The following is a 20,101-nucleotide window of genomic DNA, read 5'->3' on the forward strand; positions in this document are numbered from 1 at the left end:
CAATACAATTTCACCCCACAGAGTAGTGTGTGTGTATCTGTGTGCATGTGAGTTTGTGTGTGAGTTTGTGTGTGTGTGTGTGTGTGTGTGTGTGTGTATGGGGGGGTGGGGGGGGGTGGTGTTCGGGTACATAGTTCTTTGATAGTTTCATTACTGCTAGTTAGGGTGGTTAAGGTGGCATTTCGCAACATTGCCTTCACTGTTCACCCCATTGAGTATCGGGGTTGGGACATCATGTTGTGGTTGTACAGGATGTTGGTGAGGGCACTTTCAGAGTACGGAGTACAGTTCTGGTGGCCCTGTAATAGGAAGAACACTATTAGAGAGGGTTTAATAAAGATTTACCAGGATGTTGGAAGGACTGGAGGGTTTGAGTTATCAGGAGAGGCTGGGACTTTATTCACAGGAGCACAGGAAGTTGGGGGTGACCTCATTGAGATTGATAAAATCATGAAGAGTGGAGGTAAGGTGAATAGCAAATGGCTCTTGCTTAGCGTAGGGGAAATCAAAACTAGGGGGCTTTTTTTAATGTGAGGAGAGAGATTTAAAAGGAACCAGAGGGGCAACATTTTGAAAGAGGGTGATTTGCATGTGGAATGAACTTGCTGAGGATGTGGTAGATGCAGGTACGGTTACAACATTGAAACAGCATTCGGATGGATACATGAGTAGAAAGGTTTAGAGGGATATGGGCCAAATGCAGGCAAGTGGGACTGGTTTAGATTGGGAATCCTGGTCAACATGGACAAATTGGACCGAAGTGTCTGTTTCTGTGCTGTATACCTCTATTGAAACCAGTAGAATTCTGAAAGGGGCTTGACAGGATAGATGCAGATAAAATGCTCCTTTGTGGAGAGGGTCATCGAATTCCGACAAGGTGGAAGCGGGCCATTCAGCCCATCTATTTCACTCTGGCCCTCTGAACAGTATCCCATCCATAACCCAACCCCTTACTCTGTATTTCCCATGGCCAAGCCACCTTAACCTGTACATCCCTGGTCACTTTGGGTAATTTAGCACGGCCAATTCTCCCTAACCTCTACACCCTAATCTATAAATTACCTTCTCAAGAATGTAATTTAAATGCAGAGCTTTTCTAAGACTCAACATTGGGACACAGATTGTCTCTACTTATAAATAGGGCAACGTCCCTTTGAAATGTAGATTCATTTAGATATAACTGCGTCACTTTACATATGAAGATATCCCTTTGAATGTGCTCACATCCCTTTGAAATATAATCTTGTCCATTTAAACCTCTTTATTTGCAGAAATACCCGCTAAAATGTCCACGTCCCTTTAAAATGCAGATTTCCCCCTTTAGATATGACGCCGTTCCGTTAGATGTCGGAATATCTGTTTAAATTGAGCCGTGAGCTTTCCCAATGTAGACAGGGCTCCTCGAAACGTGGCAGTGTCCCCCCCCCCCCCATCCCTCTAATCCCTTCCTGTTCATATACCCATCCAGATGTGTTTTAAATGCTGTAATTATACCGGCCTCCACTACTTCCTCTGGCAGTTCATTCCATACGTGCACCACCCTCTACATGGAAAAGTTGCCCCTTAGGTACCTTTTAATATCTTTCTGCTCTCACCCTAAACCTGTGCTCTCTAGTTGTGAACCTCACCCCTACACTGACAAAAAGACATTTTTAAAAAAAAGTTGAGCAGCCATACAAAATGCAAAAGCTATAAAATGTTGAGCCACTTGGGGAAAAAAGAACTGTGGCTCTACCCTTTGTTTCTCCTCTTGGCATTTGAACACTTAACATCTGTCAATAACACCAGCATCGCCACAGAGCATATTGTGTCTGCTCCTCGGTGTGAACAACAACGCACCTGCTCGTTGGTGTCACCGACACATTGTCCATGCTCCTCGCTGTCGGCAGAAAAGGCGACATCGCTTATCTCTGTTCCTAAAGGTCTTCCTTTTATTCTTAAAGCTGTGCCCTCTGGTACTAGTCTCTCCTACCAATGGAAACAGCTTCCAAATGTCATTGCACTGTGGGGATGAAGCCCTACCCTGTCCGGTAATTTCTGCTGGTGGGTGAGACTAGGCCTCAAGGTTAGAGGGAGTCGCTTTCAGACAGAGATGAGGAACTGCTTTTCCCAGAGGGTCGTGAATCTTTGGAATAGTCTAGATTAGAGTGGTGCTGGAAAAGCACAGCAGGTCAGGCAGCGGCCGAGGAGCAGGAAAATCGACATTTCGGGTAAAAGCTCTTCCTCAGGTGCTGCCTGACCTGCTGTGCCCATTTCTGACAGTCTGCTGTACTATGTTTCCAATGTTGTGTATCGATTGCAGCAGTGAATGAGTAGCCAGTAGTGTTAGAAATTGTAAAGTTTTCAGGAGTGCAATGTCATCGGCATTGTCGTTTCCTGGCAGCACTGAGAAGGGTGGGCTTGGTTCATTGGAAACGATGTGGAGGTGCCCGTGTTGGACTGGGGTGGATAAAGTTCAAACTCAACACCAGGTTATCGTCCAACTGGCTTATTTGGAAGCACGAGCTTCTTCATGGGGTGTTTGTGGTACAGGATCATAAGACACAGCCACCTGATGAAGGAGCAGTACTCCAAAAGCTAGTGCTTACAAATGAGCCTGTTGGAGTATCACCTGGTGTGGTGTGAAATTTAACTTCATACACCACAGTCCAACACCAGCATCTCCAAATCAGGTACATAGTTCTTTGAAAGTTGCATCATTGGGAGACAGGGTGGTGAAAGAGGCCAGTCAGGAGCCCTGGAGGACTGGAAGGTGACTGGTCCTCCTGCCAATCAGAGCCTTCCTATTGTCTGAATGCAGACGTTGGAACATGAGCTTCGGAAGCTGCTGCTGCTCTGTCTCTGAGTGAAGATCGAGTTTGCTCCAGACTGCAACCTCTTTACTCTGTCAACCATCTGTGAGTAGGGTACCCTCTTCCCAACTCCTTTTCCATTTTTTTCATTCTGGGCCTCAATTTACGACTTGCAGCAACCGAAAGGAAAGGGAATGAATTCAAGGAGTGGACAGAATCAGGAAAAGTTTGTTTATAAACAGAGCGGTTCATGTGTGGAGTGAATGTAAAGAGGAAGTGGTGGATGCACATTCAGATGCAACGTTTAAAAGACATTTGGATAAGTATATGAAGAGGCACGGTGCACAGGGATATGGGCCAAGCACTGGCACGTGGCCCTAGTTTAGTTTGAGAACGTAGTCAACGTGGACTAGTTGGATTGAAGGGTCCGTTTCTGTGCTGTCTAACAGTAACTGTTCTGTCGTGGTCTTAAAACCATTTTCTTGCCTTCCACTTTCAACGTGGATACTGTACCTGCATCCAACACATAAACCATTCAAAAGAAAAACCCACCTCCCGCGCACAAAAAAATCCACACTTTATTGTTCAAAAATCCGAGGAACTCAGCCTTAAATATATTCAATGACCCCCCTAACTGCAGGAAGACATCCCCACTTCTAATCTCAGTTCAACCTGCTAATATACACTTACCTTGCTGAACCTGTCTGACAACTGGCATTGACTGATGTAAAAGGATGCTGCTAATCAAAGCACTGATCACAGGGTGGACTGGTGTCAGCTCGGGTTTCAGGCCCTGATTTCTCTGTCCTCTGTTGATCCTCCTATTCCCACAGACTAAGATGTTGGTCTGTTCTCAGCTCGGCTGGATTTCTGCTAAAGCTTTGACCCCCCCCCCCTCGCCCCTTTTATAACTTCTGGAACAATAAAATATTCAATCCAGACCCAACCCACAATCTCCCAGACTGTCAACCATCCTGATAAAAGGTGCAGTCATAGCAGGGAATCAAATAAGAAAAATGAAACAATCATAAATAGGCGCACGTGCTTAATGTTTGTTCATGAGGAAGTAAACCAGGAGTCTCTTAGGAATCTTACAGTGCCCTACTTGAGGAATTCTGTCACCATTGCATCTATTAGTACCCAGCTATGAATTACAACAACATTTACACCAACAGAAATAAAGCATCAGTTATCAAATAGACATAGAGATATACAGCACGGACGTAGACTTTTTCTCTGTCTCATACACACACAAGATAGATCATCCATGGGGGTGAGTTTGTATTTGCAGCATGATGTTTAGGGTATGTTTAGATGGCATCTAGATCTATGTGTTTGTTTCTGGCGTTGTGGTTGGAGTGCCAGGCCTCGAGGAATTCTCTGGCATGTCTTTGCTTAGCTTGCCCCAGTCGAAATTGTGGGGTTTTTTTCATCCGTACGTGGGGCTACGAGGGATAGAGGGTTGGGTCTTTTTGTGGCTAGCTGGTGTTAGTGTATCCTGGTGGCTAACTTTCTTCCTGTTTGTCTGACGTAGTGTTTGTGGCAGTCCTTGCAAACCCCCCCCGGAACCCCACCCAGGAGAAAGATATAAATAGAAAGTAGGAGACAACAGCTTCGCTTCACTTGGAGGTCACCACTGATGATGTTACCTAGCCAGGTAATGAAATGTCTGGATATCAAACCTACAGCTCAGCGAGCAAACCTGCACCCTAAACATTCGACTTTGCTGAAAGACTGCACAATCTGCAGGCAGTCAATACATGTAATATATTGTAAATTCCACTTTGAAAATAGATAATGGGCCCACTACGTTTTGGATGTGAGCATAAGTGGTATAGTAAGTAAGTTTGCTGATGACACCAAAATCGGAGGTGTAGTGGACAGCGAAGGAGGTTACCTCAGATTACAATGGGATCTTGATCAGATGGGCCAATGGGCTGAGAAGTGGGAAATGGAATTTAATTTAGGTAAATGAGAGGTGCTGCACTTTGGGAAAGCAAATCTTAGCAGGACTTATACATTTAATGGTAAAGTCTTAGGGAGTGTTGCTGAACAAAGGGACCTTGGAGTGCAAGTTCATAACTCCTTGAAAGTGGAATTGCAGGTTGACAGGATAGTGAAGATGGGGTTTTGTATGCTTTCCTTTATTGGTCAGAATATTGAGTACAGGAGTTGGGAGGTCATGTTACTACTGTACAGTTGGAATATTGCGTGCAATTCTGGTTCCCTTCCTATCAGAAAGATGTTGTGAAACTTAAGGGTTCAGAAAAGATTTACAAGGATGTTACCAAGACTGGAGGATTTGAGCTATAGGGAGAGACAGAACAGGCTGGGGCTGTTTTCCCTGGAGCGTCAGAGACTGGGGGGTGATTTTCTATAGGATTATAAAATCATGAGGGGCATGGATAGGGTAGAGAGACAAAGTCTTTTCCCTGGGGTGGGAGAGTCTAGAACTAGAGGGCATAGGTTTACACCGAGAGGGGAAATATACGAAAGAGACCTAAGAGGCAACCTTTTCATTTAGAGGGTGGTACGTGTATGGAATGAGCTGCCAGAGGAAGTGGTGGAGGCTGGTACAATTACAACATTTAAAAGGCAACTGGGGGGATATGGGCCCCGTGCTGGCAGATGGGACAAGATTGGGTTGGGATATTGTGCACAGGGATGTGCAGGTGAGGTGCATTAGTCAGGGGTAAATGTTGAGCAATCGGGGTAGGGGAATTGTGTGGGTGGGTTACCCTTCGGAGGATCAGTGTGTAGTCTTTGGGCCGAGTGGCCTGCTCCCACACTGTGGGGAGTCTCTAAAGGGGAAGGGATTTTTGTAAACTGTGCAAGGTAACGCAGGCGTAGTGCGGGGACCTGCTGTTGGCCTTGCCCCGCCCCTTGATCCTCCCCCTGTTGTTGAGCTGTCTAACAAACAGCTACTTTTTCTCTGCCTTTTTGCTGGGGGCATCTGAAGCTGTAACAATGTTGGGACACAATAAAGGTTACCTGAACGTTCTGCCGGGCTCAGGCTCTCATTGAAAGCTTAGAGCTTCAAACGGTTTTTGTTTCTTGCAGCTTCCTGCATGTGTTTGCTCCTCATGTGTTTTTCAAATCTTTCTCCTCTCCCCTTAATTTGCAGCCTAATCTTGAAAGGACACATGCCGTTCACCTTATCTCGGCCCCTCATGGTTTTGGAAACCTCTATAAAGAGAATAAAGAACCCTACAGCACAGGAACAGGCCCTTCAGCCCTCCAAGGTTATGCTGATCGAGATACTCTATCTAAACCTGCCGCCTATTTTCTAAGGATCTGTATCCCTCTGCTCCTTGCCCATTCATGTATCTGTCTAGATACATCTTAAATGACACTATCGATCCCACCCCTACTGCCTCTGCTGGTGATGCATTCGAGGCGCCCACCACCCTCTCTGTAAAGAACTTTCCATGTATATCTCCCTCAAACCTTTCCCCTCTCACTTTGAACTCGTAACCCTGAGTAATTAAGTCTTCTCCTCTGGGAAAATAATTCTTCCTATCCACCCCGTTTACACCCCTCATGGTTTTTCGGCCTCGATCAGGAACCCCCCCCACCCCGCCTCGACCTCCTTATTTCCAGTGAAAATAATCCTAATTTACTCAACCTCTCCTCATAGCTAGCGCTCTCCATAACAGGCAACATCCTGGTGAACCCCCTCTGCACTCTCTCCAAACGTATCCACATCCTTTTGGAAATCTGGCGACCGGAATTGTATGCAGTATTCCAAATGCGCCAAACCAAAATCTTATATAACTTTAACATGACCTGCCAGCTCTTTTCCTCAATCCGTCCGATGATGGAACATGTGTTGTATGCTGCCTTGACCACTCTACTGACATGCATTTGCCACCTTCAGAGAACAATAGACCTGAACACCCAGCTCTCTCTGTACATCAATTTCCCCCAGGACCTTTCCATTTACTGTATAGCTCGCTCTTGAATTGCATCTTCCAAAATGCATCACCTCACATTTGTCTGGGTTGAACTCCATCTGTCATTTCTCTTCCCAACTCTCCGATCTATATTCTGCTGAAGCGTCTGACAGTCCCCTTCACTATCTGATTTTCCATCAATCTGAATGTCATCTGCAAACTTGCTAATGAGGCACCCGATACCTTCACCTTTCAACCTCCTGTGCTCCAGTGAAAAAAGTCCCAGCCTACCCACCAATAGGTGTGAATTCTGTCTTGGTCCCAATGTCGAGTCAGCCTGACATTTTTGATAGAAAAGCTATGCATTTAAATTACGTTCTTGAGAAAGTTACTGAAAACAGGTTCTGGGATTAACATACCAAAGAACAGAACTCCATTCTAAAAGATGGAAGATTTAATCTAAATTGTTTAATGTATCACATCTCCATGATCTGGACTCCGTTGGCTATAAATAGTCTAATCATGATCTTATTGTCCACAACCACCTGAAGCAGCAGCAGCACTTCAGAGTGCCAGAGATCCGGGTTCAATTCCCACCTCGGGCAACTGTCAGTGTGGAGTTTGCACATTCTCCCCGTGTCTGCGTGGGTTTCCTCCCACAGTCCAAAGATGTGCAGGTTAGGTGAAGTGGCCACGCTAATTTGCCTGTCGTGTTAGGTGAAGGGGTAAATGTTGGGGAATGAGTCTGGGAGGGTAGCTCTTCGAAGGGCTGGTTTGGACTGAAGGGCCTGTTTCCACACTGTAAGTAATAAAATCTAAAATAAATCTAATCACTCTGAAATCTAGGGCTTCCAAACAAACCATGTTATGGCAGCAGCGGGAGGTGTGGATTATATTCACTAAAAACAGTTAAGCAGGTAGATAACACGTTCGAGTGGGAAGTGTGTATAACATGATCTCACAACTTCTATACTCAATGCTATTAGCAATGAAGGAAAGCAAACCAAACGCTGCCTTCACTACTCTGTTCACCTGAGACTCCAGCACTCCCAAGGTCTCTTTATTCTGCAAAACTCCCCTTAACTGTGTCAGTCCTGCCTGGATTGCTTGACCAAAATACAAACCTCTGATTTCTCTAAATTAAACTCCAACTGACACTCCTCGGCTCATCAGCCGATCCCATAAATTCTAATTTATAGTGAACTCTTTCCTCCCTTATTCCCTGGAAACCGAAAATCTCCATCCCACACTAACTCCCTCCATTTTCACTTTGCTTATAGCGGAAGAATGTAACTGAGAAACATATCAGCCATGATTGAATGGAATGAGCAGACCTGCTGGTCTAATTTCTGCTCCTGTGTCTTGTGGTCTCTTGCTGTCCTGGACACCGTGAGAGAGAATTGGGACCAGCATTGAACCGATCATGACTGGATATGGATCTACCTGCATCTCGGTGGATGGGCTGGGACTTTCACTGGATCAGAGGAGGAGGAGATGTGACCTTATCAAGGTTTATAAAATCATGAGGAGAGAGAGGAGGTGAACGACGGGTGTCCTTCCCCTAGGGTTGGGGTTTCAAGATTAGGGAGCAAATTTTGATGGTGACAGGAGAAAGAAATTTTAAAAAGACTTGAAGGGCACAATTTTTTTTTATAGAGTGGTTCACGTGTGGACTAAATGTCTAGAGGAAGTGGTGGATGCAGATACAGTAACGATGTTTAAAAGACATTTGGATAAGTTCATGAATAGGAAAGGCTTGGAGGGATATGAGCCAAAACACTGGCAGGTGGGACTGGTTTAGTTTGAGAACATAGTCAGCATGGACTAGTTGGACTGAAGGGTCTGTTTCTGTAACTTGGTTCTATACTAGTCTTTAAACCATTTTCTTGCCTTCCCCATAAACATTCACATAAAAATCAGATGAACTCAGTCTTGAATATATTCAATGACCCCCTAACTGCAGGAAGACATCCCTACTTCTGAACTCAATTCCTCTTGCTAATACACCACTTGCCTTGCTCATTGCCTGCTGCACCTGTCTGACAACTGGCACAGAAGGACACTGATGCCCCTCGGAACATCCACACATCATTCCTGATGAAGAGCTCGTGCCCCAAACTTCGACTGTCCTACTGCTCAGATGCTGCTTGACCTGCTGTGCTTTGTCAATTGTGGTCTTCTCTACATCGGGGAAACCGAGCGTAAACTTGGGGAACGGTTTGCTGAGCATCACAGCCGGGTCCGCAGAGGCTGAGCAGACTTCCCAGTCTCCACCCATTTTAATGCCCCTTCCCACTCCCCTTCTGACATGACTATCTTTGGCTTCCTCCATTACCACAACAAACCAAACCACAAATTGGAGGAACAAAACCTCATCTTCTGTCTGAGCAGTCCACAGCCCAGAGGACTTAACACAGAGTTCTCCAATTTCAAATAATCTCCCATCCCATCCCCCAACTCACTTCCCAGCCCCTTCCACTCTTCCCTGCCAACTAGATTCCTTCCTCCCATTCACCAACCAGGTCGTACCAGGTTATGGCGATATGGCAGGAACAGGATACTGATTGAGGATGATCAGCCATTATCACAATGAATGGTGGTGCTGACTCTTAGGGCAGAACAGCCTACTCCTGCACCTATTGCCTATTGTACCCTCTCCCTGTCTCCACCTATCCCCACTTCAATACCCTGCCCCCAGCACACCCTTGTTCCACAGCTCTCCCTATACCCACCCCCCAGTCCTGAACAAGGGTTACACCAGATACCTCGACTTCTCCACCTCCTGATGCTGCCTGGCTTGCTCTTCCAGTCTCCTGTCTGTCTATTTTGCCAATTGTGAGACAGGCCTGGACGAACTTTTCCAGAGTCTGTGCCCTCGCTGGATTCATTCCTATTCCTTTCAGTTGCTCCAAGTCAACACTTGAACCCCAGAATGAAACATAAATGGAAAAGGGGGTGAGAAAAGAGAGTGCTGTACTCACATGTTGGACAGAGGAAAGAAGTTGCAGTCTGAGGTGAAGCTCAATCTTCCTTCAGAGAGAGGAGGAGCAGGACCTTAAGAAGCTCATGGTCCAACTTCCACATTCACCAATAGGGGAGCTCCGAATGGCAGAAGGACAAGTCTCCCCCTGGTCCTCCAGTGCTTCTTATTCGTCCATCAAAAGTAGGTTTCGCAACTTTTCTGCCGACAGTGAGGAACATGCCCAATGTTTTGGTGACATTGGCAAACACGTGCCCTGCTTGTTGACACTGAGGAGTGTACACAACGTGCTCTGTAGCAATGCTGATGGTATTGACAGATTTTAAGTTTCCAAATACCTATCGGAGAACAAAAAGGGCAGAGCCATAATTCCCCCCCAAATGTGGCTCGATATTTGATTGAGCAGCCAGAAAAATACAAAAGCAATGTTTTTAAGTCTTTTCCTCAGTGTTGGGGTGAGACTCCACAACTGTTCATTCACAAAAACAAACTCTCCTGTCTCACTCTGCAGCTGCGGGGGGCGGGGACACTGCCACGTTTCGAGGAGCCCTGTCTACATTGGGAAAGCTCACGGCTCAATTTAAACAGATATTCCGACATCGAACGGAACGGCGTCATATCTAAAGGGGGAAATCTGCATTTTAAAGGGACGTGGACATTTTAACGGGTATTTCTGCAAATAAAGAGGTTTAAATGGACAAGATTATATTTCAAAGGGATGTGAGCACATTCAAAGGGATATCTTCATATGTAAAGTGACGCAGTTATATCTAAATGAATCTACATTTCAAAGGGACGTTGCCCTATTTATAAGTAGAGACAATAGGTGTGAATTCTGTCTGTGTCCCAATGTTGAGTCTTAGAAATGCTCTGCATTTAAATTACATTCTTGAGAAGGTAATTTATAGATTAGGGTGTAGAGGTTAGGGAGAATTGGCCGTGCTAAATTACCCATAGTGACCAGGGATGTACAGGTTAGGGTGGCTTGGCCATGGGAAATACAGAGTAAGGGGTTGGGTTATGGGTGGGATACTGTTCAGAGGGCCAGAGTGAAATAGATGGGCTGAATGGCCCGCTTCCACCTTGTCGGAATTCGATGACCCTCCCCACAAAAGAGCATTTTATCTGCATCTATCCTGTCAAGCCCCTTTCAGAATTCTACTGGTTTCAATAGAGGTATACAGCACAGAAACAGACACTTCGGTCCAATTTGTCCATGTTGACCAGGATTCCCAATCTAAACCAGTCCCACTTGCCTGCATTTGGCCCATATCCCTCTAAACCTTTCTACTCATGTATCCATCCGAATGCTGTTTCAATGTTGTCACTGTACCTGCATCTACCACATCCTCAGCAAGTCCATTCCACATGCAAATCACCCTCTTTCAAAATATTGCCCCTCCGGTTTCTTTGAAATCTCTCTCCTTATATTTAAATAAAAATGCCCCCCCCTAGTTTTGAGTTCCCCAGCGCTGGATTGTTCTATGTTCTAAACTTAGTGCAGGAGGCTGAAAGAAATGAGCAGCTTTAAAACAAAAACCTCTCGGAGCTGAAAGCTTTCAATGAGAGTCTGAGCCCGGCAGTAAGTTCAGGTAACCTTTATTGCAAACCAACTTTGTTCCAGCTTCAGATCCCCCCAGCAAAAAGGCAGAGAAACAGCAGTTGCTTTTTGAACCCCACACCTCCCCTCCTCCTCACCCCCCCCCCCCACACCTCCCCTCCTCCTCACCCCCCCACACACACCTCCCCTCCTCCTCACCACCCCCCCCCCACACCACACCTCCCCTCCTCCTCACCCCCCCCACACACCACACCTCCCCTCCTCCTCACCACCCCCCCCCCACACCACACCTCCCCTCCTCCTCACCCCCCCCACACACACCACACCTCCCCTCCTCCTCACCCCTCCCCCACACACCACACCTCCCCTCCTCCTCACCCCCCCCCGCACACACCACACCTCCCCTCCTCCTCACCCCCCCCACACACCACACCTCCCCTCCTCCTCACCCCCCCCGCACACACCACACCTCCCCTCCTCCTCACCCTCCCTCCCCCGCACACACCACACCTCCCCTCCTCCTCACCCCCCCCGCACACACCACACCTCCCCTCCTCCTCACCCCCCCCACACACCACACCTCCCCTCCTCCTCACCCCCCCCGCACACACCACACCTCCCCTCCTCCTCACCCTCCCTCCCCCCCACACACCACACCTCCCCTCCTCCTCACCCCCCCCACACACCACACCTCCCCTCCTCCTCACCCCCCCCACACACCACACCTCCCCTCCTCCTCACCCCCCCCGCACACACACCACACCTCCCCTCCTCACCACCCCCCCTCCTCACCACCCCCCCCACACCACACCTCCCCTCCTCCTCACCCCCTCCCCCACACACCACACCTCCCCTCCTCCTCACCCCTCATCCCCTCATCCCCCCCTCCACCCCCCCCCCCCCCCCCTCCACCCCCCCCCCCCCCCCCCCCCGCCATCTTTACTATTGGGTAAAAACAATGACTGCAGATGCTGGAAACCAGATTCTGGATTAGTGGTGCTGGAAGAGCACAGCGGTTCAGGCAGCAGCAGAGGAGCAGTAAAATCGACGTTTCGGGCAAAAGCCCTTCATCAGGAATAAAGGCAGAGAGCCTGAAGCGTGGAGAGACGAGTGAGAGGAGGGTGGGGGAGTGGAGAAAGTAGCATAGAGTACAATAGGCGAGTGGGGGAGGGGATGAAGGTAATAGGTCAAGGCGGAGGGTAGAGTGGAGAGGTGGAAAAGAAAATAGAAAGTTAGGACAAGTCAGGGGGACAGTGCTGAGCTGGAAGTTTGGAACTAGGGTGAGGTGGGGGAAGAGGAAATGAGGAAACTGTTGAAGTCCACATTGATGCCTTGGGGTTGAAGTGTTCCGAGGCAGAAGATGAGGCGTTCTTCCTCCAGGCGTCTGGTGGTGAGGGAGCAGCGGTTGAAATGTTGGGCCATAGGACGGTGTGGTTGATTGGTGCGGGTGTCCCGGAGATGTTCCCTAAAGTGCTCTGGTTGGATGCCTCCAGTCTCCCCAATGTAGAGGAGACCGCATCGGGAGCAACGGATACAATAAAATGATATTGGTGGATGTGCAGGTAAAACTTTGATGGATGTGGAAGGCTCCTTTGGGGCCTTGGATGGAGGTGAGGGAAGAGGTGTGGGCGCAGGTTTTGCAATTCCTGCGGTGGCAGGGGAAGGTGCCAGGATGGGAGGGTGAGTTGTGGGGGGGCGTGGACCTAACCAAGTAGATACGGAAGGCGGAAAAGGGGTAGGGAGGGAAATATATCCCTGGTGGTGGGGTCTTTTTGGAGGTGGCGGAAATGTCGGCAGACGATTTGGTTTATGCGAAGGTTGGTAGGGTGGAAGGTGAGCACCAGGGGCGTTCTGTCCTTGTTACGGTTGGAGGGGTGGGGTCTGAGGGCAGGAGTGCAGGATGTGGACGAGATGCGTTGGAGGGCACCTTTAACCACATGGGAAGGGAAATTGCGGTCTCTAAAGAAGGGGGGCATCTGGTGTGTTCTCTGGTGGAACTGGTCGTCCTGGGAGCAGATCCAGCGGAGGCGGAGGAATTGGGAATACGGGATGGCATTTTTGCAAGAGGTAGTGTGGGAAGAGGTGTAATCCAGGTAGCTGTGGGAGTCGGTGGGTTTGTAGAAAATGTCGGTGTCAAGTCGGTCGTCATTAATGGAAATGGAGAGGTCGAGGAAGGGGAGGGAGGTGTCAGAGATGGTCCAGTTAACTTTAAGGTCAGGGTGGAATGTGTTGGTGAAGTTGATGAATTGCTCAACCTCCTCGCGGGAGCACGAGGTGGTGCCAATGCAGTCATCAATGTAGCGGAAGAAGAGGTGGGGAGTGGTGCCGGTGTAATTACAGAAGATCAACTGTTCTACATAGCTAACAAAGAGACTGGCATAGCTGGGGCCCATACGTGTGCCCATGGGCTACCCCTTTGGTCTGGAGGAAGTGGGAGGATTCGAAGGAGAAATTGTTAAGGGTTAGGATCAGTTCAGCCAAACGAATGAGAGTGTCAGTGGAAGGGTACTGTTGGGGACGTCTGGAGAGGAAAAAACGGAGGGCTTGGAGGCCCTGGACATTGCGGATGGAGGTGTAGAGGGATTGGATATCCATGGTGAAGATAAGGCGTTGGGGGCCGGGGAAACGGAAGTCTTGGAGGAGGTGGAGGGCGTGGGTGGTGTCTCGAACAGATGTGGGGAGGTCCTGGACTCGGGGGATAGGACAGTGTATAGGTAGGTAGAGATGAGTTCAGTGGGACAGGAGCATGCTGAGACAATGGGTCGGCCAGGGTGGCCAGGCTTGTGGATCTTGGGAAGGAGGTTGAACCAGGCAGTGCGGGGTTCCCGGACTATGAGGTTGGAAGCTGTGGTTGGGAGATCTCCTGAGGTGATGAGGTTCTGTATGGTCTGGGAGATGATGGGTTGGTGATGGGGGGTTGGGTCATGGTCGAGGGGGCAGTAGGAAGAGGTGTCTTCGAGTTGGCGTTTGGCTTCAGCGGTGTAGAGGTCAGTGCGCCAGACTCCCACTGCGCCCCCTTTATCCGCTGGCTTGATGGTGAGGTCGGGATTGGAGCAGAGGGATTGGAGGGCTGCGCGTTGTGAGGGTGAGAGGTTGGAGTGGGGGAGGGGGGGGTAGACAGGTTGAGGCAGTTAATGTCCCGGCGGCAGTTGGAAATGAAGAGGTCGAGGGCAGGTAATAGGCCAGCGCGGGGTGTCCAGGTGGATGCAGTGTGTTGGAGGTGGGCGAAGGGGTCCTCGGAAGGTGGGCGGGAGTCCAGATTGTGAAAGTAAGCTCGGAGGCGGAGGAAGTGTTCGACATCACGGCGTGTATTAAATTCATTGATGCGTGGACGGAGGGGGATGAAGATGAGTCCTTTGCTGAGGACTAATCGTTCGTCCTCAGTGAGGGGGAGGTCTGGGGGGATGGTGAAAACGCAGCATGGCTGGGAGCTGGGATCTGGTGTGGGTGTGGAGCTGGGAGTGGGGGCGGAGCCGGTAACTGGAGTGGGTGTGATGGTGGGGGGGAATGGGGGGGTGGAGTCATGAGCAGGGGTGGTGTTCCCCTCAGGGTTCTGTAGGCCAGGAATGGTGACAGTGGGATCTGTGGGGGGCATGTCAGCAGAATGCAGGTGAGTGGCGTTGGTGGGGGCGGAAGTGGGGGTGACCACAGCAGTAAGGGTGGCGGAAGTCACTGAGCGTGTGACATCAGCGATGATGTGAGGGGCAGAAATGATGTCACATGTGATGCACGAGGAATTGTGAGGGGCGGAAGTGGCTGTGGGAGTAGCCATGATGGGGGCGGAAGTGACATCAATCAGCGTGGGGGCGGCAGCTGCACCAGCCGCATGTCTAATGGCGTCCGAGCAATTTCAGAGGCCGGGGGAATCTTCTGGAATGTTTGAGGAGCGCTGGTTATGGAGGTGGGTGGATAAAAGTTTGTTGTACTTACAGTTTTTGATGTTTAAGATGGAGTTGAAATACTGTTTGTTGAGAGTATGAATTCTCCTGAGGATGTAGTACAGAGTGGGTCCTTTGTAATTCTGAGAGAGTGTGGCCCTCAGCTGAGGCAGGGCTGACTGGAGAGAGGTTAGGTGACGGCGCATTGCTGCAAGCGTGGAGTGGAGGATCCTGAAGGAGAACCGTTGCTGGTGTTTTTGAATCTGTAGTCTGTACTGTTTGTCCTGTTCGGATCCGAACTCTGCTGGTTTAAAGGTGGTCTGGAGTCCGTGTGGGATGAGTTGGTTACAGAGGCAGGCACTGAGGAAGCGAATGGGGCTGTGGTAGCGAGTCTGTTTCAGGACATGGTTGAAGAGCCTCAGGGCAGAGGAAATGACCTGGGAGTTGCAGTGGGAGAGGGACTCCCTGAGATTCTTGTAGAGAGAGGAGGAAAACTTCTTCAAGGCAGGCATCCTTGCAAGAGGATTCGCAGTAGGGTTAAAATCAACGAGGTAAAAACAAGGACTGCAGATGCTGGAGACCAGATTCTAGAATCACACAACTCCAGGTTGGAGTCCAACAGGCTTCTTTGGAAGCAGTAACTTTTGGAGTGCTGCCTCATCATCAGGTGGTTGTGGAGGATAAGATCCTGAGACACAATTTAGAGCAAAACATTCCAGCGTCCTGCCACTGAAATGGTATATTCAACAAACCTGGATTGTTAAGTCTTCCACCTTTTCAAATAGGTTGCAGGTCTCATTACAATGTGAATCCCAGAACTTCTTGTTGTCACCTTCTCGAGATAACAAGGTTTGATAGCAAAAGCTCACCTCTCAGCTCAGACAATGCATTAAAGGTGTGAGGTCAGAGTCTGCCTGCATCCCAATCTTGAGTCAGACTGGTTCTGTTTCCAAAGTCAAAGTTACAAGCTATTACATGTATTGACTGCCTGCACACACCACACCTCCCCTGTCCCACACCCCCCCTCACTGTCTTCACTATTGGCCAGCACCAAGTTGTCCCTTTGTAATTGGATCCTTGGAACATCCGTAACCCGGAGGAAGTATTGCCTCACTCAGCAATTTTAACCCGTACCCCGTCTCCAAGTAAGTGTCTCCCCGCTCATTTGCCAGGAAGGGTCAATGTAGAGTCAACCAGACTGCTGTGGGTCTGGAGTCAGGTGTAGGCCAGACCGGGTAAAGGATGCAGCTGGAACGACTGAGTGAATCCTTTCCCACAATGGCGGTTCCCTTCCCGAACAAGGGAGAGGGGGAAATCAGATGGGGGCTTTCTCCCCCCCCCCCCCACCCCGACCTCCCCCTCCCGACCTCCCCCTCCCTGAAACGGTCTCACCGTTAGATTCCGAACTCCACATTTTTGACCGAATACCGATTCTGACATCTGTCGTGGCGGGATTTGAACCCGGGAGTCCCCGGAAACAGGTCGACAGTCCAACTGATATTGGCACTCGGCCGTCACTCCTTCAATCCCCCTGCGATGGCACGTGAACTCGCTGGTGCCTCTGCAGGTGGGAGGAGCGGGTGAAGCCCTTCCCACACTGAGAGCAGGTGAATGGTCTCTCCCCGGTGTGGATCCGATGGTGGGTCAGCAGGGAGGAGACCTGGGTAAAGGCCTTCCCACACTCGGGGCAGCTGAAGGGTCTCTCCCCCGTGTGGATACGCTGGTGGGTCAGCAGGTTGGAGGAACTGCTGAAGGCCTTCCCACACTCGGGGCAGCTGAAGGGTCTCTCCCCCGTGTGGATACGCTGGTGGTTCCGCAGGTTGGAGGAGTAGGTGAAGCCCTTCCCGCACAGAGAGCAGGTGAACGGCCTCTCCCCCGTGTGGATCCGCTGGTGGGTCAGCAGGTTGCAGGAATTGCTGAAGCCCTTCCCGCACTCGGGGCAGCTGAAGGGCCTCTCCCCCGTGTGGACCCGCTGGTGGGTCAGCAGGGAGGAGGAATCGCTGAAGGCCTTCCCGCACTGAGAGCAGGTGAATGGCTTCTCCCCCGTGTGGATCCGCTGGTGGGTCATCAGGTGGGAGGATGTGCCGAAGGCCTTCCCGCACTCGGGACAGCGGAAGGGCCTCTCCCCTGTGTGGATCCGCTGGTGGGCCTGCAGGTTGGAGGAATGTCTGAAGGCCTTTCCGCAGACAGGGCAGAGGAATGGCTTCTCCCTGGTGTGACTGCGCCGATGAGTCTCCAGGGCAGACGGGAAATGGTAGCCTTTCCCACAGTCACCACACTTCCACGGTTTCTCCACAGGGCGGGATTCCTCTGGTTTCTCCACGGCCACAGCTTCAGCTGCACACAAACACGTGTAGAGCCCCTCCCAGCCTTGAAGTCCCCTTCCCAGGCTGTATAACTGTTTCAGGCTCCACACACAGTGCGCTGCAACTGTGGGATGTCTCGTCCAGTCCCACTGATGCTGAAAACATCCTCAAACAGGAACCAAAAAGTGTAGATCCCTCTCACAGAAATCACAGTCAAAAATCGTTGCGGTCCCGATGGATTCAGAGACTGTCAGACATTGACATCAAAGTGAGGACTGCAGACACTGGAGAGTCAGTCAAAAAATGTGGCACTGGAAAAGCACAGCAGGTCAGGCAGCATCCGAGGAACAGGAGAGTCAATGTTTCGGGAATAAGCCCTTCATCCGTTGATTTTGAAACTTCAAGTCGTCAGATTTTCATATACTCTGCAAAAAGAGATTACACAAGTCATCACTATCAGTACAGGGTAGAAATTCAGAACAAGCAATTCTACTTTCTGTGGAATATTCTTTTCCTGTTCCACAAAATTGAAAGCACCATCCCACTCTCCCTTCCCCTCTGTTCTCACTCCACTCTAACTAATTCCCCTGAAGGTGCTGATTCAGGATCTTACAGGGGCAGAAAAAGCAAAAACATCAAGACTGACATCTCTCTGAATTTTGATACCTCCACCTGAAAGTTAATATCTTTCACAACACTGGGATCCTGCTGAGAGTGAGCAGGTCTGATTTTGGGAAGCAATAAAAAAAGTGTCAATTCAGGGTGAACCTGCAATGCAGCTTCTTGAGGAAGGACCAGACACAAAATGGTTAATGACCCCGGGAAGGTGGGAGCAAAATGAGACATCAAGCCATAAACACCGACACACTTCAGTCAAACCCTTCTGCTCCCAGTCAGGGCAAAACATGCTCTGAAAGTCCAGCCTTCACAACCACACTTCTGCTTTCACTGAAGACAATTAGAGTCACACAGCACGGAAACAGACCCTTTGGTCCAACCTGCCCAGATATCCTAAATTAATCTAGTCACGTTTGCCATCACTTGGCCCCTATATGAGCCGGGAGCTGGCAGATGGGACTAAATTGGGTTGGCTCTCTTGTCAGCAAGGACGGAGTTGGACCGAAGGGTCTGTTTCTGTGCTGTACATCTCTATGACTCCAGTCACATTTGCCATCACTTGGCCCTGACCCATCATATTCATATGTCCATCCAGGAGCCTTTTAACTTGTCATCGTACCAGCACCCACCACTTCCTCTGGCAGCTCACTCCATCGCTCAAGCGACTCCACGTTGAAAGCGTCTGGTCTGGTGCACCAGATGACATCAGGATAATCTCAGATCATTTTCAGATCGCATTGATATTCAGTCAGTGACTTTCCCGATCAGGATGTTGTACGTGATCAAACAGGTCAGTGAGTAGGCGATCCCCCACCTCTTAGTTCAAGTATCTCTACGAGAACTCCCTTCCTGGAGGGTCCCTTGGAGACACTTCAACTGGACTTCATTGAGTTGGAGAAATGAGTTGAGTTGCTATAAATATGTTTTGCTTATTGCTGATGTCTTTTCAAAGTGGATTGAAGTCTACCCTCCTCCTAACACTACTGCTGAGAGTGTGAAGGTTTTGTTTAAGGAAATAATTCCCCGCTTCAGTATACCTGCGTGCATTAGCTCGGACAATGAACCACACTTTGTGGGTAATATTAACGGAGAACTCTGTTCCCAGCTTTGTATTTGTTGGCAACTGCACGGTGCTTATCATCCTCAGGCGGCCGGCCTTGTTGAAGTTTTTAACCAGACGCAAGACTAAACTTGCCAAATTAATGGCCGAGTCTGGCCTCTCCTGGTTATGTTAATCCCTGTGGCCTTATTCCAGATGCGATCCATGCCTGTGGGCAAGACACGACTGTCTCCAGCTGAGAGTCTCTCTGGTCACCCTCTCCGTACCCCTTGGAACGATTCGGCTCCCTTCTCAGTCCACGTCCACCACATGGCCAAAACAATGATTGGTTATGTTCTTGCTCTAACCAATGTTATGTGTGCCTTTCACTCCCAGGAGCGTACGACCTACAGCGATGTTCCCTCCCTTTCAGCCTCGTTACGGGTAGACCCTGGTTCATTGGTGCTCGTCAAGAACTGGACTGGCAAAGGTCTCCACCCTCGTTGGGATGCCCCTTCCAGGTTTTACTTCCCACCCCTACGGCGGTCACAGTCGCTGGGCGCTCAGCTTGGGTCCAACGGCACCATTGTAAATTGATTGACCGCACCAATCAAAAGGGGGAAAGACGAGGAGAGAATCCTGGAATCTGAACAAAAGGAGTGGACCCTGTCCATTTGGGTTTTTGAATCTTGCTGTTGTTCTAATGTTAATCTTATTACAGATACTTGAACTAAGAGGAGGGACATGTGGGGGATCACTTATCTTCTCACCTCTCTGATCACGTACAACATCCTGATGGGGAAAGGCTCTAAGTATGGATGGGACCGGGAATGATCAGAGGTTATCACCACCCATACTGAGGAGATGTCGTCCAGTGCACCGGACCAGACCCCTTTGACGTGTGGAACGTGATGAAGATTGATTATTGTAATGGACTCTTCCATCAGAAAGACCAGATGGTCCATCTGGACAGTAGAAATCAGGGGGAGTTACCATGTCTTTACCGAACCTGTCTTTTTGATTTTATCTGCAGA

The 20,101-nt window shown here is 49.5% G+C and overlaps 1 protein-coding gene across 1 annotated transcript in view; it reads right to left on the minus strand.

The window, feature by feature from the left end:
- LOC140460743 (uncharacterized) overlaps nt 1-20,101 on the minus strand; it is a 130,798-nt gene that overhangs the window by 56,967 nt on the left and 53,730 nt on the right. Inside the window, exon 3 of the mRNA XM_072555380.1 lies at nt 16,654-17,244. Coding sequence (XP_072411481.1) covers nt 16,654-17,244 — 591 coding nt within the window. The remainder of the gene's footprint in view (nt 1-16,653; nt 17,245-20,101) is intronic.

This window comes from Chiloscyllium punctatum, chromosome 36 (assembly GCF_047496795.1).
Source record: "Chiloscyllium punctatum isolate Juve2018m chromosome 36, sChiPun1.3, whole genome shotgun sequence".
NCBI classification, from domain to species: domain Eukaryota; kingdom Metazoa; phylum Chordata; class Chondrichthyes; order Orectolobiformes; family Hemiscylliidae; genus Chiloscyllium; species Chiloscyllium punctatum.